Raw genomic sequence first — 26833 nt, forward strand, 5'->3', positions numbered from 1 at the left:
GTAAGCCCTAGATGAGGTTCCTTGAAAGACCAAACAAACGTTTTCCAAACAGGTTATTGTTCAACTGAGAACTATAATGTCAGTAATGCCACAAAAAGGATTTGGTTAATATGGCACTTTTATTAGTGTAAAATTAAAAAAAAATTATATACCCTCTTGAAAATTAAAAATGCATAGGGCAACTTACGCACAATAACAGCATGCGTCTCCATGAAAAAGATCCAGACATTTGTATAGAGAATTGTGTAGTCATCACATGTCTTTCGAACATTGACCCTAAAGTTAAAAGAAGTTATTTTTTATTTTTTTGACTTTACAGTCTTAAAGCTCTGTACAGTTTTCCCAGATAAATGTAAATGGAATGTTGCTGCAGTCCAGCGGCTCTTCCTTTCCTTGCCACCGATGGCCAGGATGGTTTTAGCTGATCTTGCTGCTGGGCCCATGGCTTCTTCCTGTTTTCCCACTTCTGTACGTCCCTCCCGAAGCTGCAAGATTGCAGAAAAAGGTTCCACCTCAGATAGAAAAGTGTAGGGCTGACAGTTCCCTACATTGCAGTAAAATAAAGGATACCACATTGTAGTAACAAAGTTTATCGACTCAATTATTTACTTCCTTCATTTCAAAAGGATTTGAATTTTAAAAGTTAAAAAATTTTCTGCGCTGGTGACTGGTTTTGCTGTTTCATGAGTACCATTCTTTTACAGCATTATCTGACACTCAAGGGAACTTTCTTTTGAATGGAAATTTTGTTGTAAGTATGGCAAAGAAAGAAATCCATGTACAAGGAGCCATTTTTGAATACAGTGGTTCAAACAGCTCAACCGAACGAATCAACAGTACTGATCGGCTAGAAGAAGAACTTGTTTTGCAGGTAAATTCTCAGTAGTCATTAAAAAGGCTTAGCTTTAATCATATTAGTAAACTGTGGTGATAAAGTGCTTTGCGGTTATTATTAAAAATAAAATGATATCTTGTAGGAATATGTCTTTTATAAATTAATTATATGCTCCTGTGCATTTGTATTGAGGTTTTGTGTGTGGGTAACTTGTACAACCCTGATGTACGTTATTCCTTCAATATCCCTGTGGAAGAGAAGAGAGACCAGTTCACCTGGGACCCATATGGACCATGGCAAGACTGTACCAAAATGTGCCAAGGTACACTGGCATTAAAAGAGACAAAAGTTTGTGCAGGCGGGTATAATTTGGGTTACTTTTGAGTCTGACTTGTATGGGTCTGGCAGAATTCTCCCCACTGTCCACACACATGTATACCACACAGACATACAAAGCTTCCCTGTCTTTCCCCTTCGCATTTTTCTCTTCACTCATTCTTTTTTATACTTAGCCTCACTTATCTCTACCCATTTGAACATTCTGCATTACCATTCCTTTCCTTTCTCTTCACAGTTTCTGTCTCACAGTCACAGAAAGTTTCTCTAATTTGTTTCCCAGGGAAATAATGCCCCTCCACACACTTCCCCAGCCCCTTCTCCTTCTTTCAGTATTAGAGTGCCAAACATTATTTCATTCTTTTCTTTTCCTTCTGTGGCCACAAGAAATATATGTTTGTACTGATAGCACAAATCACTGAGAGGAGCATAGTGGGAAATGGGAAGTTTACAGTAGGGACAGAAAATAAAAAGACTGGCATCTTTAATGGTCTGTAATTAAGGGTAGGTAATTTGTGCAATACTGTTTGTTCAAGTCAGTAAACATTTATTGAGAAACTACTTTGTTTCAGGTTATTAATAAGACTGCGATTCTGTGTTCAAGTTTTAAAGTCTAGTGGGTGAAACAGAGTCTGAGTAGATGACCTTACTTTATAATGGTAAATACAGTGCTACAGGTAGAGACAGAGAGGACCACCGAAAAGGTAGAGGGAGCATTCCATGAGGAGATTACATCTGAAGGTACAGGGAAGTGTTGTAGAATGGAAAAGGGGTTCCCAGGGGGACTAAGATGTTTGGGATTTAGGGGAGCAGTGGGTCAGAGGAGAGGATGCTACTAAGGACAGTGTGGACATGAGCTGATAGAAGGTGGGTGGCCAGAAGCAGTGACCACAGATGAGGGGATTGGAGGGACAGACTAACAAACTGACATCAAGGTGCCAAAGGAGTTGCGGCATCCCATTCAGAAGACTTGGTCCTGTGGAGTTGGCACGGGAGCATCCTGAATGGCTGTGTGGGAACCAGGTGCTCCTGTTTGGGCTGTGTCTCAGGGGTGGGAGGAGGCTGAGGAAGGTGATACCAGGCTGACTGGGATAGATGCTGGCAGTAGGGACAGAGAGCTTCGGTGACACAGAGGAGAAGGAATTCATTTCCACGGAAAGACCCTGCATGCGCTTTACAGGAGAGAATGGAGGTTTTGGGAGCTGGGGCCAGCCTTTGAGGATTGAGTGGGTGAACTGGTCTGTGGCAGTGAATGTGGGAAGCTAGGAACACATCCATGGAACAGGGGAATGAAGGAGTGTTCTAAATGTGAACACACCAAGCAAAGAATAACAAGATCCAAAATGGAGGGTTGGACAAGACAGGGTCGGATGGTTTGAGGGACTGAACCAGAGAGGTCTCTTATACAACTGTGTGCAAGGGAAAAGGAGCTATCAGTTCTATTGCCACATTGTGATACTATGATTAATATTCTCTCTTTTTGTGTAACTTTTGGTTTCTCTAAAGTTAAATTTCCTCAGTTTTGTCTCCTTGTTCTTCTGTGTACTGAAAGTTATCAGTCCCCCAACTTTTGGTGAGAACTATACATGTTGTCTGTCAGTTTAAATTATTCTTCATCTATGGCTACCATGGTCCTCTTTTCTCTTGTTCTAATTAGTGTTGCTTTTTAGGCCTGTTACATGGCTCTCATCTGGTGCTTCACTTTCATTATTATTCAAGGAAATCTGCTTGACTTCCTTTTGTGTTGGATTTCCTGCTTTCTAAATCCCATGAATTCCTCTTTTTGATTGATTTCACCAACTGGCTAGAACATACCCCCCCGTATTTTCCTGAAAAAGGAAGATAGTTTTTTGAGACCTTGCCTATTTGAAAATGGCATTATTCTCTTCTCAGGCCTGGCTGATAGTTTGACTGGTTTAAAATTCTAAGTTAGATTATTTTCCTTTACAATTTTGAAAGCCTCATTTTCTGATATCCTGTGATACTTTCTGTTGTGGAAGTTTTGTGGATTCCATCTGTAGTTCTCCTGGTGTGAAATGTCAGGACAATGGGCCGTGATGTGGGTGTTTCTTTCATCTATTTTCCTAGGATTTTAGGATGCCATTCCAATTCAGAAACATATTCTTTGGCTTGAAAAAATTTATCACATTTTTTCTTTGATAGTTTTTTCTCACATTAAATTTCTCTTCCATTTTTCTGAAATATGTATTACTTGGATGTTCAACATCCTGGATTGATCACTTATCTTTCATTTTCTTTTTCTTATTTACATTGTTTCCTTAATATTTCTTCTCATAAATCTTGATTTGTTTCATGGGTATGATATCTATGTCTCTGAGAATATGAATCCTAGTCTGCAAGTTTTATTTTGCTCCCTGAAATACCTGTTTCATTTTGGTTTCATTTTTATTTTGGTTTTTACTGTATTATTGGTTTTTCAAAAATGTCTGCTGATCCTTTCTTGCTTTTTCATGATTAAGACTAAAATGATGAAAGTCTTGTGTGGGTCAGACAGGTCAAGTAGGGGCCTCATTATTGAGTAACTGGGTCACTAAATAGCCTTTCCAGATGTCATTGGGGATATGCCCCCATGTGTCATTGTCAGTGGGTCTTTTCTCTTGGCTGAAGAGTCTCCCAAGAGAGAAATTCTCCCATCGTCTTCTTATTCTTTTTTAAAAAAAATATTTTTATTGACTTCAGAGAGGAAGGGAGAGGGAGAGAGAGATAGAAACATCAATGATGAGAGAGAATCATTGATTGGCTGCCTCCTGCATGCCCCCTTCTAGGGATGGAGCCCGCAACCTGGGCATGTGCCCTTGACTGCAATCGAACATGGGACCCTTCAATCCACAGGCTGACACTCCATATACTGAGCCAAACCAGCTAGGGCTCCCATCTTCTGAAGGTCAATGAGAGGACCAGAGAACCATAAAAGTTGGCTTGGAGCTAGAGGGAAATGAAGACAATCCAGTCTGGATCTCATCATTCAGAAGGAAGACTTTACCTAACCCCCTATTTTCAGTACAGTGCTTCCCAGCTTCCTTCAGCTGGATCTGTGCCCTCAAGTTCACCTTCTCTGGAGTTATGATAGCCACAAGGCACACATGGCTAGTCTTTTGAAATGTGCTCTCTATGAAATACACAATGGATTTGGAAGACTTAGCATAAAAAAGAAACGTAAAATATATCATCAATAATTTTTATATTGATACTAGAGGCCCAGTGCACAGATTCATGCACATTGAAAGGAAATTAATTAGAAGGTGGCCGGCGGGGCAGGACTGGGTGAGACAGTCCAGACACACCCTGGAGCCAACCTCCCATGGTCCCTCCCGAGCTAGCTGCACCTAGGGCATCACCAGGGCTCAAAGGGTGTCTGCGAGTGAGTGGGGTCCCTCAGCCTGGCCTGCGGGATTGGGCCGAAACCAGCTGTCCGACATCCCCAGAGGGGTCCCGGGGTGCGAGAGTGCACTCTGCAAAGTTGCTGTCGCTCAGCAGCTCCTGCATTGAGCATCTGCCCCCTGGTGGTCAATGCACATCATACCTACTGGCCGGTTGGCAGTTGGCCAGTCATCTGGTCGCTTAGCCTTATATATATATCTATATATATCTATATATATCTATATATCTATATCTATATCTATATCTATATAGACAGATAGATAGATGATAGATAGATAGATAGATAGGTAGATAGATAGATAGATGTTGAAATTATCGCTCAGATATTTAAGGGTTAAATATAAATATTAATTTCACCTTTGTCTTTTTACTTTTTTAATGTGAATACTAAAAAATGTAAAAATACATATGTGGCTCACATTCTGTGTTTGTGTGACAGTGCTGCTTTCCACTGGAAGGGTAGGAGTGGAACCATTCTTTGTAAAAACTTTTCCATCAATTCTGTGTTTTTTTTCAGGCCTACCCCTCACATACCTCCTCAGAGGAACCCGGTCTTTTTTATTCCTGGGCTTTTCTTGGATTCCATGGCATGAGTGGTTTGTTTCTTATTCACCTACCCCCTCCACTCAGGATTAAGTTTCAGCTTTCTTGACTTTGTTAAACAGTTATTTCCATCTACTTTTCATATTCAGAATTTCCTTTTCCTGCCTACTGTGTTTCCTTTTTTAGTCTTTGTGTTCTTTTAGGTTTGTGCCTTTTCAAAATGCCTTTAAGAGTTATTTCAGTTAGTGTTTCGGAAGGAGCAGAGATAAACATGTGTATTCACATTTAGCTAACTGGAAGTATGCCCTTGAACTTTGATAAAACAGAAATCTGATCATGTCACTGACTGCTTAGACTCTTTCCTGTCTCCTCCGTGTGGAAAGTGTGAAGTTTAATGTACTCTGGCGCGTTACAACCATTTCTCTTAGTTTACTTTTGCTGTGATTATGCTACATGCAAGCACCTGCCAAATCTCAGTGGCTTAGAACAACGAAGGTTTATTTCTTGCTTATACTGTTTTGGCTCTTAATTGTCTGACTCTTCTTTGGTATTTGTGTACATGTCATTTTAAAAAAAATCAATAGGCCCCTAGATGGTTTTGCTCAGTGGAGATAGAGCGACGGCTTGTGGAATGAAGGGTCTTTGGTTCATTTCTGGTCAAGGGCATGTACCTCCAGTGCAGGCTAGATCCCAGGCCTGGTCAGGGCACATGTGGGAGGCAACTAATTAATTGATGGATCTCTCTCATCTCTCTCTCTCTCTCTCCTCTCTTCCACTCTCCAAAAATCAATGGAAAAATATCATCAGGTGAGGATTAACAACAAGTCAATAGACTTTATTTTTAGAGTTGTTTTAGGTTTATAGAAAAATAGAGCAGAAATTTCCTGTCTTTCTTCTTCCACTCCCCACCTCCATTCCTGTTATTAACATCTTGTATTAGCATGGCACAATTGGTACAATTAATGCATTATTATTAACTAAAGTCCATAGTTTCCATTAGGGTTCTGTCTTTGTTGTACATTCTATGAGTTTTGACAGATGTATGGAGACATGTATTCACTATTACAGTATCATGAAGAATACCTTCACTCTGTAAGAAATCCCTCCCTCCATCCCCTCTCCAACCTGTGACAACTACTGATCTTTTTGCTGTCTGTCCATGCCTTTTTCATTAATGACCCCAGGCTGAAAGCTCAGCCCATTTGGGGAAGGCTGTCTTGGAGATGGAGGGGAAGGAAAGAGCAGTCAGACAGATGTAGGGCTTGAGAGCTTCTGCCTGGAACTGGAATAGGCCACATCCCCTTACAGTAGGTTGGCAAAAGCCTGATGTCAATGGGCAGGGAAGCATGCTCCTCACACATGAAGTTACAGTAACATTGTGGCAAGTGGAGAGGTGTAATTCTATTATAGGGAAAAGGGAAGCAAATAATGGAGAATAATAACATAGTGTACCATATAGCATCAGCGCCAACCTGGCCACTCAGTTCTCCTCTCACAACCACTCCTTCCAGCTATAATACATTTCTATCTGCTCCACTCACACCTGCCCACTTTTTTTATCTCTTCACTAAGCACACGCCTCAGTCTTTCAGAATTGAGTTTATTAGAGAAAGTCATTCCTGACTAGATTAATATGCTAGTCTGTCCTATATACTGAGTGGAATTGTTTTACTTTCTTAGCTGAATCCTTTAGACTATTAGCAGACTTAAATAATTGCAGAGTATCTTCTTAATATGAGTTTTCTCTTTAATTTTCATTTGACATTGGCCAAGGTCTTCATAGAAGAAAAATTACCTGCATACGTAAGAGTGATCTTATGGTAGCACCCGATCAAAGATGTGACCACCTACCACTTCCATTGTTTGTGACAGAAAGGTGCAATACAGACTGTGAACTAAGGTAAAGGAGCAATAATGTAAGCAATGTATAATGTAACCCGAGTAAAGCAAATTATTGAGAAGATGTAAAGCATCTAGTGCAGTGACTGGCACAGAGTGGGCATGTAGTTGATGTCTATCCTCTGTTCCTGCCATGCCATTATGAAATTTCAGGCTCACTGTCTTATGGTGGAACTCAGCAGTTGGTTTGAATTTTTGTTCATAGTATTTGCTGAATACTGGTATAGCGGCCTTAATATTTGTGTAGGAAATAGAAACAAATTTGTCTGTAAAATATACACAAATAAACTCTAATCTGAAAACCCATGGTTTAGGATCTGAAACAATAAATTTTGTAGCATGATTCTGTAATTCTTATATAACTGATAAACCAATGAACTTTCAAAGTTTTTAAGGATTAGAGAATCAATAGAGAAAAATCAATTTTGTCAGAATTTTGTCCATTAAGCATTAAGAAACATGACCATAGTGGAGAAGTTTGAATTTCTCACTTAAATTTCTCATCAATAGGGTTTTTTTGGTGTGTATGGTGTGTGTGTGTGTGTGTGTGTGTGTGTGTGTGTTTAGTCTTAGAATGAAGCTAAGAACAATAACCCATCTAGCAGGTGACAATTAACATTGGGATGGCCAGAACCTCCTTCCCTCAGCAAGGATGAACATTTTTATATGTTTATGATGGTGTTTGAAGTCATGTAGTGAAAGCCTAGTGGTAGAACTGCGTATAAGTTGCATCACTGCATTGCAGTGAAGTGAGGCATAATGACATTCTTGAGATACTGTTGGGGATGGAGATGAACTCCATGTGTTCTATGCTTTGTCATACTGGAACACAACTATTGCCTGATAGGTTGGTGGACTATAATCGGAATAATTTGGCAAAAACTTGAAGATTTTACTTGTGGAAAAAAATGTTTTCCCTGAAAATGTCTAAAAATAGATCACATGAATTAATAAGAAAATGTGGGCATGCTCTACAAAAACCTGTTTACCACCTTTCAAAGGCTTTGTCTACGTAGTCAGATCCTCAGTATTCCTTGATCACAGCTACAGAGGGTTGCCTAGGAAGACACTACCTGATTATGAGTCAAATATATTCAGTTATAGACTTAGTCATACAATTATTGCTATGACATAATTGGGTAATCTTGATCTAAATCAGTTCTTTTCAAAAGTTTTTGGCAAAGCTTGGGGTTGCAAAGCCAACCCCCTGAGCCAGGGTCAATAGATATAGTGCTGGCTCCTATCTCCAGCTTTCACCAGACCAGCTACATTTTTACCTAAGTGGAGAGCAAGTTCAGTTTTTTTTGGGAAAAAGGTAATATTTCTAACCCCCCACCCCCCCAAAAAAAATTCAAGTGCTTATACCATTTGAATACACAACACCTCTGGGACTCATTTTCTCATCTATAAAATGAAAGTTTGGGCTATATGATCTCTAAGAATTTTTTATTTAGAATTCAATGACATACAAAATATTTTCAGATGGCTTGCTTATCGACCTTCACACAATTCTCTGAGTCTGATTTTTAAGATGCATCAGTTGTCCCACCTCCTAAGGGTATTAGCATCCTTCCCGCTAGGTGGCACATCATCGGCAAAAGTGAATGCTCATCCCACTGTGGTCAAGGATACAGGTCCTTGGACATCCACTGCATGAAGTATTCCGTTCATAAAGGACAGACTGTCCCAGTAGATGACCACTACTGCAGTGACCAGCTGAAACCTCCGACCCGAGAGCCCTGCCATGGCGACTGCGTGTTAACACGGTGGCATTATTCAGAATGGTCCCAGGTACAAAGAAAAAGTATTACTTAAGAAAAGTTACTCCTTTTTCCTAATTAAATATTTGTTTCTCTAAAGCATACTTTTATTAAGGTCTCTCCCTCCGCCCCCCATTTGTCTCTGCTTTTTTGTTTGTTTTTCAGTGTTCCAGGAGTTGTGGAGGAGGGGAAAGGTCTCGAGAATCTTATTGTATAAATCACTTTGGACACCGTCTTGCTGACAGAGAATGCCAAGAGCTTCCCCAAGTGATGACTGAGAATTGCAATGAATTTCCCTGTCCCAGTTGGGCTACCAGTGAGTGGAGTGAGGTAACATTAAACACACGAGGCTTAGAATTATTACAATATTGTGTAGGAAAGCTTTGCAATATAAGGCTTTATGTAATTCAGAACTACTTAATTTTACTTTATTTCACTTTGCAAATAACACGGTTGTCATGACAATAAAAATTAGTAAGTGGTTTGGTTTGTTTTCAAAATATTTATAGTATCTGGCTAACAGTAACCTTAACTGGTGTTTAATCTGTAACCATTTTTCTAAGAAAGTCCCATTGTCCACCAAAGCATAAGATACATACTTGTTCTAAGGTTATCTTTGTACCTTTGTTTCTAGGACAAGTAGATGTTGCACTGGGATTTGGGCAAGTGTTGGTGGCTGGTCTCACTCAGTGAATATCTCTAGAGGAGTGAAGAGAAAAAATGTCCTTAGGAATGGTCTTTCAGCTGCATTTTAATATGCAAATGAATCATTGTGTCATTTTGCAAGTCATTGTACTGATTAACATTGAAAATAAGTAATGATCAGTGATGTTCTTACAGTGTCCTGTTACATGTGGAAAAGGAACAAAGCGGCGACAGGTGTGGTGTGAACTGAATGAAGATCATTTGAGTGAAGGCTTCTGTAATCCAAGTACCAAACCTGAATCCCTGAGACCATGTGAGCTTCATACATGTGCTTCCTGGCAAGTTGGACCCTGGGGTTCTGTGAGTATATTATAAGGGTTTTTCTGATTTAATCTATCTTGACAGAATAGCACAAACAATGTGGTATATTTATTCTTTTAGTTGATGCAGCTAAATTTGATTGATTTGTTGGAAAAATACCACTGCAACAGTAAACCCTTATCTGCAAAATTTTCTCAGTAGTGCTATTAATTTGTTCTGGTAACTATTTCAGCTTTGGCTTTGAATTTACTTTTAACCAAGATGCCACAAATTTTGTGCTTTCATCAGCTTTGTTTATAAATATTTTCTTGTTGCTTCTAACTATCTTTACTGTATTTAGAACAGGCCTTGTTTAGAAGGTTTGCCAACAAGGAAGCTAGGAATGTAGCAGGATGAGGCATGGTCCGACTGAACAAGGGGGGGGGGGGGCACTTTATTATCCTGTGGCAGGTTGCCACAGTTGATGGGAAACCTTCTCCCATCTTCCCTTTGACTTTGTCTTAATGCTCTTCCTTCTATATCTCTTTGGAATTTGCTCAGCATGTGTGTGTTACATGCTACTGAGTCAGCCCGGACTCCCAGGGACACTATGAATGGGTGATGTCCACAATGGACTATCTTTAGCAGACCTGCTCAGCTCTGTAGACGCATATCAATGGCTTCTTTATGGAGTCAACCTATCTGATATTTAGTCTTCCACTTTTTCTGCTGCCTTCCATTCTTCCCCACATTATTCTTTTCCAAAAAATCCCTGCCCTCTCATGATGTGCCCAGAGTAGTATAGCTTCAGTTTTGTCATTTTGCCTCTAGTGATAGTTCAGGCTTAATTTACTCTAGGGACCCACCTGTGTATCTTTCTGACAATCCAGGATATCCACAGACCTCTGCTCCAACACTGTATTTCAGTTCATCAATTTAGCCTACTAAATGACATTCATGCACCAGCTAGATTTTGGGGGAAAAGTATTTAGTTTACCTAAATTCTATTGACTCTGCCTCCACAATGTTAGGTCTCTATTGATATTTTCACATGATTATGTTTTAAAGATACAACAATAGCTGCCAATTTAAATGTCAATACTTCATTAGTATGTATATAAATTTAAATAAATATATAGAGTAAATTTACTAATATTTAGTCTAGAATCTGGTATCAAAAACTAATAAAAAGATCTACTGAAAGTATATTAATTGCATTTATTAAAAATTTAAGTTTCTGTAATTTTTAAATAATGAAGGTGTTTGATATCTGCTTCTGTCCTTCAGTGCACAGCCACCTGTGGACATGGGTATCAGATGCGAGCCGTGAAGTGTGTCGATGAGCTGCTCAGTGCCATGTTGGATGACAGAGTGTGCTATGGAGCTAGTCGCCCCAGTGACAGGCAGGTAAAGGACACCTCTTCCTGGATTTTAGAAAAGGAAGATTTATGATACAGGAGGATTATTGATGTGTTAAAATTATTTCCACGTGTATTTTCCCCACTATATGCCTTATGAACATGTGTGTGCATACTCATCAGAGAGAACTTATTGTTGGTTTTGCCAGCCTTATAGCTTTAGTAATGCTTTTTTAATTCTTTATCTGCCATTGGATCACTCATTTAACATATATTTCCATCCTTTGAATTGTAGAAGCAGGGCTTGTAGAAAAGTTCATAAATATCATGAACTTTTGAAGTGTGTGGTACTGTTTAAGGTAGTGTGTGTTCATTCAAAATGTTTCAGTTCAGTGAGATTTTTGAAGGACTATTGCTCTTTTCTTTTTCAACCATCAGAACAAAACAACCCAAACTTTAGGATTCAGAATCATATTATCCACTTCAAGACCTTGATGTACTTTATACTTTTTTTGGGGGGGGTAGGGGGGACAACTCTTTACATTGTTTGTTTGCAATTGAGTAGCAACTGTACTTGAATTAGGTATGTGGAAGAAGAAATGAAGCCTAGGATTTAATATACATCAGAGTGATTAGTTAATTGATTCTTTATAAGATCCATTTTTCTTTTGAACAGGACTGCATCATGATACCTTGCCCAGTTATCCCTAAAATTGGGACCACTTCGTTACCAGCTGTTCCCATGGGAAAGATAGCACAGTGGCGATATGGTTCTTGGACTCCAGTAAGTGAATTTTATTAGGAGGTACAGTATTTCTACTATTGGAGGTTTTTAAACATCACCCAAGTGGTTGCTACAGATTTGCCAAATTAATGTATGCATTCATTCTCAGGTATTTTGATGGATGGAAGGAGTTTGGGGTTTAGAAATAGTTATTCAATGGCCAAATCCTGCTGTGCCTTTCAAGGACTCTGTCTCTGGGCAAGAAACTTAGGTTTTCTGGGACTATTTTCTAATCTACAAAATGGGGGTAATATGTCACAGGTTGTGAGGAGAAGCAGATGGGACATGAAGCTTTTTATTAGCCTTTATTTAAACTACTGACATTTTCATGTTTTTCAAAACTGAAAGCTTTGCTTTAAGCAGATGTGGTATATATTTTAAAGCTTTGCATATTCTCTGAATGATGGGTTCATATCTACTCTATTAATTAAGCTTTCCAAGATATTTTAAGTAAATATCTTAGTGTTTTCTTATATAAAATGCTTTCAATATCTCTAATTTGCAAATAATTCATCAGTATTCCAGGAAGTTGATTGAATGTTTTGTTCTCATTACCATAAATGTTTAATTTGTGAAATTTATGATCTAAACTGACTCGGATATTCACTGCTCTGTCATTGACTCAGAAGGGATGCCAGATGATAGCATTTGTGATTTGATTTTTGAAGAAGCTTGATGTTTTAGAAATTGGCGCAACAGCTATGTGTACAGGAAGTATGAGAGGCACTATATAACACCTTGGTATCATTCAATTTTTTAAGTGCTCTGCGTCTTGTGGAAGAGGCAACCAAGCCCGCTATGTAAGCTGCCGCGATGCTCATGACGGAATAGCAGATGAATCATATTGTGCACATTTACCTCGACCTGCTGAAATCTCCATCTGTTTTAGCCCTTGTGGGGAGTGGCAAACAGGGGATTGGTCTCCTGTAAGTATTTTTATGAGAAAAAAATGAAATGAGTAATTTAAATATAATTAAGAAGTACAATTGGCAGTTATAAAATAGTGATGGGGGATGTAAAATACAGCATAGGGAATATAGTCAATAATATTGTAATAACTCTCAATGTGTCAGGTGGGTATTAGACTTATGAGGGTGGGGGCGGGGGAGGATAACTTCATAAGTTATATAAATGTCTAACCCCTATGCTGTATACCTGAAACTAACATAATATTGAATGTTAACTGTAATTGAAAAATAAAACAATAAAAAGTTTAATATTGAGTATAATCTTGTAGTTTACTACATTATGAATGTTGTCTACATTTGTGTTCAGTGTTCAGCTTCCTGTGGCCATGGAAAAACAAATCGACAAGTTTTATGCATCAAGTACCATCAGCCAATTAATGAGAATCACTGTGACCCTGAAGTTCGCCCTTCAGCAGAACAAGAATGCAGTGTGGCAGCCTGCCAGCCCTCATACAGCAACTTTCCGAGTTCCTCTGAGCAGCCAAACCATTTTCCAGGCAGGAATTTTCCATTAACTCACAAACCAGAAGATAATGAAAAGTGGGGGGTCCATCCATCAATCAGAGGAAACCAATGGAGAACAGGACCATGGGGATCAGTAAGCCATCTTTATTGAGTTATATTAATTCTGTAATTTTGTTATAGCCTTTTAACGGATATGTATGTAATGACATCAAATGCTTTTAATGCTAGGTTTATCTGAATATCAATAGTTTAAATCTTAAAGGGATTAAGCAAATTTTGATATAGATAACAAATCCCCAGAATTCTTATTGAATTATACTAATGTGATGTTATGCTTACAGAAGAATGCACTTAAAAACAATCAGATTACAGTCCATTTTAATAAAAGCAGAAAGAAAATCTTTTAAGACTACAAAGGTTTATGAAAAAATCAAACCCAGAAATTGGTAGCAGTGCAGCAGGCTGGTGTAAAAATATGATAAACTACAGAAGGTACGATTGTATTTCATATTTTACATGAGATTAAGGACACAATATAAAGAAACACACAATATAAAAGTTAAGTAACTTACCACTAGTTATTCCTTCATATTGAGACCTTAAAAATGTTAATTCCTTTTTACTTAATACTTAGGAAAAAGGTGAATTTTCTATTGCAAGCTTTATTAAGACATCACTTTTTCATGGATTGGATGACTCAGCATTATACAGATGCAAATTCTCCCCAAATTGGCATGTAGATTCCATGAAATACCAGTCAAACTTTGACTCCTTGTGGGGGACAGGGACTGATAAGTTGTTTCTGAAATGTATATGAAAATTAAAAAGTCAAGAATAGTAAAAAACAAACACAAAGACACAGTCACCCTTTCATAAACAAACTCTAATGCAGCCCCTACTAAAACTCAAGTGTTCTAACAGATTTTCTCAATTCAAATTATGATTCCAACAAAGGGAGTTTTTATGTGGGGAGTTTGAATTTGAGTCAAAATCTTATTTTTTTCACCATGTAACTTCATGATGTGGATCTGTGGTTGTGTTTTGTCTTGTCAGTGCTCCAGCAGCTGTGCTGGCGGAGTTCAGCGTCGGGTTGTGGTCTGCCAGGATGAAAACGGACAGAATGCCCATTACTGTGATGTGGCCGCCAAACCCCCTGAGGCAAAGCACTGTGACTCAGGACCCTGTCCACAGTGGAACTACGGGAGCTGGGGAGAAGTAAGTCAAAGCATTTCTTAAACTTGTGGACAGTACGACATCTCTGAAGACCAGAAGTTAAGCACTTCCTACTGTTAGCTGATGGGTAATCTTACTATACTACACTATGCAGAAAGATTTTTTTTATTTTTTATTGAGTTATTACAACCATGTTCTACTCATAGATATTCTAAGACTAGAGGCCCGGTGCACAAATTTGTGCACCAGTGGGGTCCCTTGGCCTGGCCTGTGGGATTGGACCAAAACCCACTCTTCAACATCCCCCGAGGGATTCCAGATTGCAAGAGGGAGCAGCCCAGACTGAGAGACCCCACTGATGCACAATCAGGGCTGGGAAGGGACTCAGGAGATTGGCCAGCCGGGGAGGGACCGCAGGAGGGCTCCAGAAAGTGTCTGGCCTGTCTCGCTCAGTCCCGATTGGCCGGACCCCAGAAGCAAGCTAACCTACCAGTTGAAGCATCTGCCCCCTGGTGGTAAGTGCATGTCATAGGGACTAGTCAACCAGTCAACTCTCTGCCCCCTGGTGGTCAGTGCATGTCATAGGGACTAGTCAACCAGTCAACTCTCTGCCCCCTGGTGGTCAGTGCATGTCATAGCAAGCAGTTGAGCAGCCTTAGCATATTATTAGCATACTAGAGGCCCAGTGCATGAAAATTCATGCACTGGAGGGGGGGCGTCCCTCAGCCCAGCCTGCCTCCTCTCACAGTCCGGGAGCCCTCAGGGGTGGAGGTGACCTGGTGATCAGGGGAAGGCGACGCCCCCATCACACTTCTGCTGCTGCCACTGCTGGTAGCGCAAGCCTCAGCTGGCCCTGGTTACCTGAGCCTCGGGCAGCCCTGGGCGTCTGGTCAGCCGCCATCCGAGGCTTGCCTGTGCCTCAGGCCAGCCTTAGGTGGCTTGGCAGCTGCCATCTAGGACTTGCCTGTGCCTCGGGCTGGCCCTGGGCATCTGGGGGGCTGAGGATGGGTCTGGCTGGACTGTATGCCTGCCGCTCCCCTGGCTAGTCTGAAAGGACTGGGGGACTCCGGCAGGGCTGAGGGGACTGGGCGCCACCATCTTGTGGCCATGGGCGCCACCATCTTTGTGAGAGCGTGACGGTCAATTTGCATATTTCCTCTTGATTAGATAGGATTAGATAGTATTACCCTTTGATTGGTTGAACGGCAGACCGAACAACCAGACGCTTAGCATTATTAGGCTTTTATTATATAGGATGGTGTTTATCACTCACTCATGACAGGAAATACATACTCCAGATTTTAAAACAGAATCTAATAAGGCTAGCCAATATGTCTATGAATCTAATGCCTTTCTAAAATTAATATATTAATGTCTTAATTTCTTAGAAAATTAGATTGATATATAGGCCATGTTTATATCTTATTACTGAACCATTCATTTGATGAATCTCTTAAACAGAGAGTTGACAATTATTGAGCACTTTATTTTTGTCCTGGCATTCTTCTAGTTACTTTGAATCTGAAGATAATGTTTAAAATGGTTATAATGATACCAATCTTGCCTGTATTATTGGTGAGAAGAATGAGAAAGAAATTGGCACTCGATTTAATTAGTCAAATGTTTTTGCTTCATAGGAAATTTGGAAATTATTTTTAAAGATACACTTCTGACCAATAGCTTATATATATCAAGTAACATTTATATTTCTCAACTTAGATACGTTTATTGTGAATATTCAAATAATATGAAAAATTATGTAGAGACTAGAGGCCTGGTGCACAAAATTCATACACTTGAGGGGGGTGGGTCCCTCAGCCCGGATTGTGAGAGGGCGCAGGCCAGGCCGAGGAACCCCCACTGGTGCACTATTAGGGCCAGGGAGAGACATGGGAGGTTGGCCAGTGTGGAGGGACTACGGGAGGCTCCAGGGTGTGTCTGGCCCATCTTGCTCACTCCCGATCAGCCAGACCCCAGCAGCAAGCTAACCTATGGGTTGGAGCGTCTGCCTCTTGGTCATCAGTGCACGTCATAGTGACTGGTTAACAAGTCAACTGTTTGCCCCCTGGTGGTCAGTGTATGTCATAGAGAGTGGTTGAGTGGCCTTAGCATATAATTAGCATATTATGCTTTGACTAGAGGCCCGGTGCACAAAATTTGTGCACGGGGGTGTGTGTCCCACAGCCCAGCCTGCACCCTCTCCAATCTAGGACCCCTTGAGGGATGTCCGACTGCCCGTTTAGGCGGGCAGTCGGACATCCCTCTCACAATCCAGGACTGCTGGCTCCCAACTGCTCACCTGCCTGCCTTCCTGATTGCCCCTAACCGCTTCTGCCTGCCAGCCTGATCACCCCCTAACCACTCCCCTGCCAGCCTGATTGATGCCTAACTGCTCCCCTGCCAGCCTGATTGCCCATAACTGCCCTCCCCTGCAGGCCTGGTCACCCCTAACTGCCCATCCCTGCCAGCCTGGTCCCCCCCAACTGCCCTGTCCTGCAGACCTGGTTCCCCCCAACTGCCCTCCCCTGCCGACCCAGTCACCCCTAACTGCCCTCCCCTGCAGGCCTGGTCCCCCCCAACTGCTCTCCCCTGCAGGCCTGGGTCCCCCCCCTCCAACTGTCCTTCCTTGCAGGCCCAGTCGCTCCCAACTTCCCTCCTCTGCTGGCCTGGTCACCCCCAACTGCCCTCCCTTGCAGGCCTGGTCCTTCCCAACTGCCCTCCACTGCTGGCCATCTTGTGGCAGCCATCTTGTGTCCACATGGGGGCAGCCATCTTTGACCACATGGGGGTAGCCATCTTGTGTGTTGGAGTGACAGTCAATTTGTATATTACTCTTTTATTAGATAGGATTGGTTGAACAGATGACTGGACAGAGCATATTAGGCTTTTATTATATAGGATAAGAATTTTTAACCTATTGATACATTTCCTGACAGACTTCTGTTTTATAGTGGTCTAGAAATAAGGTCATATTACCCATGCTGCTTTGCCACCTGCTGTCTTTATGTAATATATACTGAACACCTTTCCATGTTTATAAATTTAGATCTGCCTTATTAGCTTTCATAGCTACAGAGTAATCTTATCTAATAAAGAGGGAATATGCAAATTGACCTCACACCGTCACAAAGATGGCGGCGCCCATAGCCACAAAATGGCGGCCCCCAGTCCCCTCAGCCCCTTTGGAGACCCCAGTCCTTTCAGCCCAGCTGATTTCCGAGGCACAGACAAGCCTCAGATGGCAGCTGCCCAGCAGCTCAGGGCCGCCCGAGGCTCAGGTAACCAGGGCCAGCAGAGTCTTGTGCTGCCAGCAGTGGCAGCAGCAGAGGTGTGATGGGGGTGTCACCTTCCCCTGATCGCCAGGTCGCCTCCTGTCCCTGAGGGCTCCTGGACTGTGAGAGGGGGCAGACCGGGCTGAGGGCCCCCCTCCAGTGCATGAATTTTCATGCACCGGGCCTCTAGTCTATTGATAAGACACTATACGTTATGTAGTTAAAACTTATTACTTAAGTAAATCAGCTTTGCCAGGTCCTTAACCTACCAAGAGTCTGTATTATAGATCCTTCATATTTTATTGAGCTATCTCATGGTACTAATTCTCAAAATTCTATTTTTTTAAATTATGGAAGCAATACTTTGACTTACTTTTTGTTAAGAAAAAAATGTTGACAATTATGAAAAAGGATAAACTTTAAACTGTAGCATTACTAATTATGTATTAAACATTGAATAAAGCAATATAATATTCTCTTTAAAGCTTCTTAGTTTTGAATTTTCTTATTTTTAGTGTACACAAACATGTGGAGGAGGAATAAAATCAAGATTTGTAATATGTCAATTTCCCAACGGCCAAGTGTCACAGGAGCAAAACTGTGAAATCTTGAACAAGCCACCTAGTGTGGTACAATGTCATGTGCATGCTTGCCCTGATGATGTCTCATGGCATCGGGGACCATGGAAATCGGTACGATAGTATTCTTATTCTTGACCTTTTTGTTTTGTTTCACTGTGTCCCTTTTACTTTCATTTCCTTTTTTTATAAATTGTGATGCACACTATGTCTTCTCATTATTTTTTAAGGAGACCATTGGTCATCTTGGCTTGTGTTATTAAATATGATAGTTTGGAAGAACAATCCATTCAATTTCAAGTACTGTAATATATATATAATAGTTTTATATGTATTTATTTTTTTACAAGTGAATTTTGAACCATAGTCCTATTCTAATTGAAATATTTTACTCTGGTGCATCTTTCGCTTGCCCTCTAATCAGAAATGTTTACTATTTACATTTGTATCTAATGTTAATGTTGTGCTTGTAACAATGGCAAATTAAGGCAGTGTGTTGTTTGAGTGCATAACTGTATGTAGCTTTCTTTTGTCCGTCAATGTCTAGTTACTGATCCAAAAGCAAATAACATTCTTTAAAACTTTTTATTATCATTGTTAAACTTAGTATTTTGCTTTGAAATGTGAAAATATTATATAAAAGTAAAGACAGAGAATTTTACATTGCTAAAGTAAATTAATTGTTTACAGTTTGTTACATACATCATGGAAAAGTATGATTTATATAGTAATTTATATGAAAATTCATTTCTTCCACTATGTGGAGTTACTGTGTTTTGGGGATGTTTTAAATTTTTGTTTATTTTTTGGAGCCATAGACAAAATTCATAAATATTGTTTGTGAGTGGTTTATTTTTTCTAGTATTTTTCAAATATTTAGGCTTTGAAGAATAATTAATATATATATATATTTTGAAATTAGCATTTTGGTCACTTTTGATATTTTAAGTCATGAATAACCAAGTACACTACTTTCAGGTGAAAACTGATTTGAGTCTATAATCTATTTATAATTAACTTTATACAACTAAACAGTTCTGCATTTGAAAAACAATTATAACTCTGGTTTTATAACCAATTTTGATGTGTACAGTTGTTTTTCTTTGTCCAAATCAAAGTGTTACAGTGATAAGTAAACCCATGTTTCCACTTATGCTATTTGAAAAGTACTAGTAGGTCATGTTCTAATTTAGGCAGAAATTCATCTTTACAATCAAAGTGTGACTGATGATATAAAACAGCAGAACATTTTAACTTCATAGGAGGATCTTAAAGTTAAGTTGTGCATCAGAGTAGCATCATTTTGTGGGAATTAACAAAAGACATATTTTGCCACAAAAAGCATCTACATGTATACTTCATATAAAGTTTACTGACCATCTACTATACCCTAGGCTCTAGGCCACAGAGATAGTAAAGATGTTTCTTACTCCTGTGGAGTTTACAATCTAGTTGGAGAGATTTAAAATACTATAGAAACAACACAAAAAGGTATCATTTTTTTGCTAGCCATCTTAGATTGAAAATTCACTTTCTCTTTTCTAGATCTCTATATTTTCTTTCATTTTATTGGTTTTAGTTTGCAAGCGTAGGTCTTAATAAGGCTATGGATTGCCCTCTTGGAATTTTGCCCCAATTAGGAAAGCAGACTCCTAACCACTAATTAGACATTGAATCGTAATGGCATTTGTTTCTGAGCACAAGGTTTTATTTTCCCTACTCATTCATGGCTTCATTAATTCTCAGAACATTAAACATTTATGTAATGTCTTCTGCTTTGGGCTAGTTATTGAAGTAACTAAAATTCAGTGTTTTTGAGTCTGATTTTCTACTTAAGGGGTCAGCAAACTACAGCCAATGGATTAAATCTGGCCTATGGCCTCTTTCGTAAATAAGTTTTATTGAACACAGTGAAGCACATTTATATGTGTTATCTATGGCTGCTTTTGCACTATAAAGCAGAGATGATTAGTTGCAGTAGAGACTGTATGGCCCTCAAAGTTGAAATATTTACTATTTGCTGACTTCTGTTTTATTTAATAAACTTTAAAATGCTTTTAAAATTTAACATAAAATGTAATTTAGTTATAGAATATTAGAATTACAAATGTTCATTTGGGGTTAGTTTTAGGCTTTTTAACTCTTTGTTTCATTTTTTAAAACAACTTAAGGTCTATCAACCTTCTCTATATATTCACTGTGGTATTCACAGAATTTTTTTCCAGCTTTATGACATATAATTGGTCTATATCATCACATAAGTTTAATGTGAACAGCGTCACACATTTACATATTGTGTTGGAATATATGATATTCCAATATATTTATTTGTATCATGCTTGTTTTTGTATGTAAGTGATATCATAAGGGAAAAACCTTGAATGTTCACTAAAGTCCTGTGCATAGATGACTTCTTCAATCTCACAAAAATAAATGAACAAGGAAACAATAATAGCCACAAATTATAAACAGTAGGACAGAATTACACAATTCATTGCCTACTGCATATCTATTCCAAATGGAGTTCATTGAATAATTCAGTCTTTGCACTAATGAAGAAATGTAATCTTTATTTTTCTGATAAATTGAAGGTGAATTTTAAAAATCACAAATGTTTATATCAGAATTTTTACAAACTTATTTATTTACCTTTATATGTATAAAGTATATATATATGTCATTAGAGTTCCTGGATTCCTTTTATTATATGAAGAATTTCACTCCTTAAATTAGCCTTTTATATTAAAAGGGTTTAAGGGACCTGAAGTTTTGTTAAAGTTAGATATAACCTTTTACCTCTTTCAGTATTGCTACATATTAGCCAAACTTCAAAATACCTCTTATTAACATATCAGTTTAATATTCTTTCATGGATAATTTTAATCTCAACAGGTCCTGTTCACTAGATTAGAAAATTAAGAATGTGTGTGTATACGTATGTGTATACATATACATATATATCAATGTCATGAAATTTCAGACTTTTCATTTTAAAGCAAAATTAAAAATATGAAATGCTAAATCATTAAAATGTAACTAAGAAGAAAAGTTGTTACTGTACATTTAAATTTTCTCCATGTTGTGGGAAATCTTGTAATAACTTACAACTATGATTAAAGAAAGGAATAAATAAGTCTTAACCTATGTCTGTTAATTTAATGATTATTTTTTGGGATTAGTCAATGTAAAATGATTGTATTTTAACCCTTGTTATTAATAACATGTGTTGTGGCTTTGTGCTTTGCCTAATTCATATGTATATGTTGTATTTTTACTCCTTGGATTAATACCTAAAATGTTTTAAGTCACTGAACAAATCTTTTATTGTAATGAATGCCTCTTTTCTTTTGGTGGTATATTTTCCTTAAATAACAACTTTTCATTTCTATAATTAAACATTTAATTATTTGAATAGTACATGTTTTTATAATTTTACTTAGTATATGTATAAGCTGCTGCTATTTTTCAGATAATTTTTTAGAAACTAACATTGATATTAAAATATATGATTTGTTTAGTTATCAATTTTTAAATACTAGAAATTTTATAATTTCCTTTTATATGTTATAAACAATAAAAATTTATGATACAAAGTTACTTAGTACATTAAAAATAAATGTGCTTATGATCAAGATAGTCTTTAAAAGGTAAGTGAAGTTTTACTTTCCTCTTTCATATATATATATATAGCATGGAATATTACACATAACATAATCAAACTGTTGCAACAAATGTTCTTTAAATAAATTTATATTAATCTCTGTATTTTCCCACTAAGTCTCATTTAAGTGATTCATTTTCCTACATGTTTTTATTCCCTACATAGAATGAAATCGTATTTGGTAAGACAAATAATGAGTACTTCAGTGTGTTCTGGGATTGGTGATGACCTAGAAGAAGTAAAGAGAGTATTCTTTTCCATTAAAGATTGTTTTTTTTCCACACAAAAATAAGAAAATTGTTTTTAAAAAATGAAATCTCAGTACTTGAACCCTTTTGATTCTGGCACTTTCCATCAAAGTGTTTTTTGTTTTTTTTTTTAAAGAATAGACTTCTGTAGCATTTTGTAATATATATATATATATTATATATATATACATATATATAAACTGTATAAGTGTGTGTATATATATATATATATATATATATATATAAATCTCTATATAAAATATAGTGTGTATACTAAATATATAACAGAATGCAACAAAAGTACTTCCAGAAGTGAGTAGTGGTAGCAGCACACACCCAGTAAATCTGCAGTTTGTTGGTTTTAACAGCTTTGTGTAACAAAAGAACATTGAGGGTCTGAAAAGAGGGGCTCGGCTGCTTGAGTCAACTGCTATTATGTAATTGACTGACCCTTATATATTTTTATAATATATTTATACATTGCAAACATATTTAATATGTAAGTATATTTTTGTGATTTGTAGAATATATGCAAATGTAGATTTAAAAATATAAGGTGAATATATAATATTAAACATAATTTTTACTTTATGAGTAACACTTTTCTCTCACTGAAGTATTGTTATAATTATCTCATTTTTAAGAAAATGATAGAATGTTTTATTAATTTTGAAAATCTTTTATCAACACTATTATAGCAGTTCAAAAATCTGGTTGTTTCAATATGTGATATCAGTAGCTTCCATAGCTTAAAAATTACCTTGCAAAAATATATACCTTCATAAAGCCAAGTTTATCACTAATGCTCCTTTCATATACTAATAAGTGATTTTAAATCCAGTATACTAATTATTCAAAACATTTGTTGAAATTTGTCTCACAAATTTTCAATTTTCCTTGATGTCATTCAGTTCTTGAAGTACTGGAAAGAGCAATATTTTTATATTTTAACAAATGGCATTCATGTTTAATACAACTTTGAAAGATTTGGAAGCTATTTAAACAGATGAGAAAATTTTTCTTCAAAGTTTTAAATATATGTATTTCTGAGAGTTTTTATAGTTGGCATGCTGTTAATGATAACATCACATAATACTAGAAATTAGTAAAATTTTCCAAAAGCAGATGCTTTCTCATTCACTCTTATATATCTCCTTTACCTTAAAGGATTCAAGATGGGTCTTTTAAAAAAATTATCTATTAAATATCACATTTTTGTCACTATTATAGGAAAAAATTAGCAAATGTGGAACAAGCTTCTTTTTGTAGTGAAAAAATTAGAAAAGTCATGATAATTATGAGATCAGTCAAGTTTGTGTTTAAAGAGAGTAAAAAACTTGGACAACGAGCCGAGTTTATTTGAGAGCATTGGGATTACAAACTGCAGGTTCAGGGCCCATCTGATGGAACGTAACTTGATTTTATATATTAGTCTCATGTAAGAGGTTGTAATTTTGCTTTCACCAAGAGAAATGTAAACTTTCATTTACCAAAAGAATTTGAAGATATTCTTAAGACTGCTGAAATGTTAACTATGAAGTTTACCCTAGATCTTATAGTTGAGTGAGTTGTGGGTTAGAATGCCTAGGCTTGAGTCAACTGCTATTATGTAACTGAGTGACCTTTAACAAATCACTTAACATTTCTTAGAGATTATTTTCATAGGCTAGAAATAGTAGCTACCTAAAGAAGACATTTTATTAGGATTAAATGGAACAATAGGTAAAGTGGTTGGCATGGAGCGTGCTACATAAAGGCTCAATATATTTTGCTTGTCATTATCACTTACCCAATAATAACTAGATATTTCCTAGGAATTCGCCCAGGAGCTAAAAATCCAAATACAGTAGATAAAGCTAATAACATGAGAGCCACTGAAGCAAGTTATATTCTAGTATGAGAGAAATCAGTTTGAACTGGAGTTTTTTTTTTAATTTTTATGGAAATAAGATATCCAACAGAATTTGAAGTCATAAAGGTACAGTTTAATGAATTTCCCAAAGTGAACACACATGTGTAGCCTGCACCCAAACGAAAAATAGTGGCCCCAGAAATTCACCCATGTATCCCCTTAAAGTCACCCAAAAGGTAACCCCTATTCTGACATCAAATATCATAGGTAAGTTGCCTGCCTTTGAACTTTATCTAAGTGGGACTTAATTTGCTTGTGAGAGTAGCAATGTTAGGTTTGTGAGATTCATTTATGTGTGTAATTTTAGTTTTTCATTGCAATCTAGTATTTATTGTATAAATTGAATGAATATGATTTGTATGAATATTTATTTTCCACTTGACAAGCAGTAGGGATTGTTTTTAATTTGGGACTTACAAATAATGCTGTTAGGAATGTCTTTTGGTGAACATGCATATGTAGATCTATTGGATCTGTAGCCAGCAGTTGAATTGCAGGATCTTAATGTATGCATATATTCAGGTATAGTAAATTGTATCAGACAACTTTTAAGGTGGTTGTATGAGAATTCCAGTTGTTCCACATCCTTATCAACACGGTATTATCAGACTTTTAAAGCTTAGTGATTCTAGTAGAGGTGTCGTGGTATTTTTTTGTGTGGCTTTAATTTGTATTTTGTAATGCACAGTTAAAGTGCCTCTCCTTATATATTACCATGGAATTCTTCTTTTCTGAAGTACCAATTAAAGTCCTGTGTCTGTATTTTTATTGAATTTTCTGCTTTATCTTATTGACTTGTAAGAGTTAAATTTTTGCTCAGAGTGTAAGTCCCTTGTGGGATATATGCATTGAAGAATAGCTTACATTTCAGTCTTCTACTGTCATTCAGTCTCAGCCATAGCTCCTAAGAAGTAGCAATAGTAAAGGAGTTTCCACTTTTTGCCATTAAGTAGGTAGATGAGTGATTCAGAGAAAATGAAAATAAACAAATATGAGGAAAACAGTGGCTAATGGCTTGTGTCCATAGTGAATGTTTATTTTTAATGACATAAAAATTTTTTGAAGAGTTACAACTTCCTACTTTGCTATTTTAAGAGAAGAACAATTAGCCAATTTCTTTTCCAGTTATTTTTAAAAATTCAAATTTATAATCTTCATGAGTTACTATTTTAATTCATTCAGGAGATATTTATATAGCAGTTACTGTGTATTAGTGATATTTACTAGGTGTGGAGAGTAAATCAGGACATAAAGTTCATGGTACAGCAGGTAAAAAAATTTTTTTTTAATATATTAAAACATGACAATCAAATTATTTTTGCAACTAATGTTCCATTTATTTATTTAATCTTTATTGTTGAAAGTATTATATATGTCCCTAGTTTTCCCCCATTATCCTCTTCTAACCTGCCCCCACCCCAGGCCTTCACCACCCTATTGTCTGTGTCATATATGCATACAAGTTCTTTGGTTGATCTCTTCCTACCTACCCACCTTCTTTTAATGAAATATTTATTAATGGCAAGAAGTACTACTCTAAACTAAACTAACAACATAATTGAAAATACTGTATCAAACAGAATTCTGTGAAGGAAAACTTGGATGCAATAATTAAAATTGTCAGCAGGCTTCCTGAGGGCTGCTGGGCTGCCAGAGGGATGTCTGACTGCCAGCTTAGGCCCAATCCCCCCAGGGTGCAGGCCTAAGCCGGCAGGTGGACATCCCCCAAGGGGTCCCGGACTGCCAGAGGATGCAGGCCGGGCTGATGGACCCCCACCCCTGAGTGCATGAATTTTCGTGCACCAGGCCTCTAGTAATGTATAAATGATAATGTGTACTCTGTGAGAACATATTATTTTTAAGAGACTGAAAGAATAAAAGGAAATTTATATTGCCACACCAATAAAAACTAACTCTATTCTGCCACCAGATAGAGTTCACATTCTTTCATCAGAGGGAAACTTCTTTATGATTTATTTGTGGGCCTTACGAGAATTTTCACATCTAGAAATAGGGAAGATAATCAGGAACGGCACTTCCCTCACTCTGGGACATTTCTTCAGTCAGGAAAGAAGCTCAAAAATAGTAGTTCATAGGGGATCCTGTGTCCATGTCAGCATTTCTCTGCTAACCTTGGCAATATCTCAATCTTAGGTGAAACCAGGAGGAGGCCCTTCTTATCTCTACAGGGCGCCATGTAGAATTAGAACAACAACAGCAAAAACTATGAAGAAAGATCTATTACACAAAGCTCTCCATTCTGTATTACTTTTTGTAGAACTAAAGATCATTCAACTCTACCTCATTCAGATAAAACAGATTGCATATTTAAAATATCTTTATATGTATACTAGTGGCCTGGTGCACGAAATTTGTGCACGGGGGGAGGGGTGTTCCTCAGCCCAACCTGCACCCTCTCCAATCTGGGACCCCTCAAAGGATGTCCTACTGCCGGTTTACAGGGATCGGGCCTAAACCGGCAGTTGGATATCCCTCTCACAATCCGGGACTGCTGGCTCCAGCTGCTCACCTGCCTGCCTTCCTGCCTGATTGCCCCTAACCACTCTGCCTGCCGGCCTGCTCGCCCCCAAATGCCCCCCCCACCAGCCTGATCACCCCCAACTGCCCCTCCTGCTGGCCTGCTTGCTCCCACCATCCCTCCCCACTGGCCTGCTCACCCCCAACTGGCCCCCC

The 26833-nt window shown here is 37.9% G+C and overlaps 1 protein-coding gene across 1 annotated transcript in view; it reads left to right on the forward strand.

Annotated features, from left to right (window-relative positions):
- ADAMTS20 (ADAM metallopeptidase with thrombospondin type 1 motif 20) overlaps positions 1 to 26833 on the forward strand; it is a gene marked incomplete at its 5' end in the record, with an annotated part of 176311 nt that overhangs the window by 85640 nt on the left and 63838 nt on the right. The window contains 12 exons of the mRNA XM_080659619.1: positions 705 to 871; positions 1028 to 1157; positions 6890 to 7016; positions 8596 to 8806; positions 8941 to 9105; positions 9616 to 9780; positions 11008 to 11127; positions 11755 to 11862; positions 12624 to 12788; positions 13138 to 13428; positions 14349 to 14510; positions 18256 to 18432. Coding sequence (XP_080515745.1) covers positions 705 to 871; positions 1028 to 1157; positions 6890 to 7016; positions 8596 to 8806; positions 8941 to 9105; positions 9616 to 9780; positions 11008 to 11127; positions 11755 to 11862; positions 12624 to 12788; positions 13138 to 13428; positions 14349 to 14510; positions 18256 to 18432 — 1988 coding nt within the window. The remainder of the gene's footprint in view (positions 1 to 704; positions 872 to 1027; positions 1158 to 6889; positions 7017 to 8595; positions 8807 to 8940; positions 9106 to 9615; positions 9781 to 11007; positions 11128 to 11754; positions 11863 to 12623; positions 12789 to 13137; positions 13429 to 14348; positions 14511 to 18255; positions 18433 to 26833) is intronic.

This window comes from Plecotus auritus (genome assembly GCF_963455305.1).
Source record: "Plecotus auritus genome assembly, chromosome: 3".
Lineage (NCBI taxonomy): Eukaryota > Metazoa > Chordata > Mammalia > Chiroptera > Vespertilionidae > Plecotus > Plecotus auritus.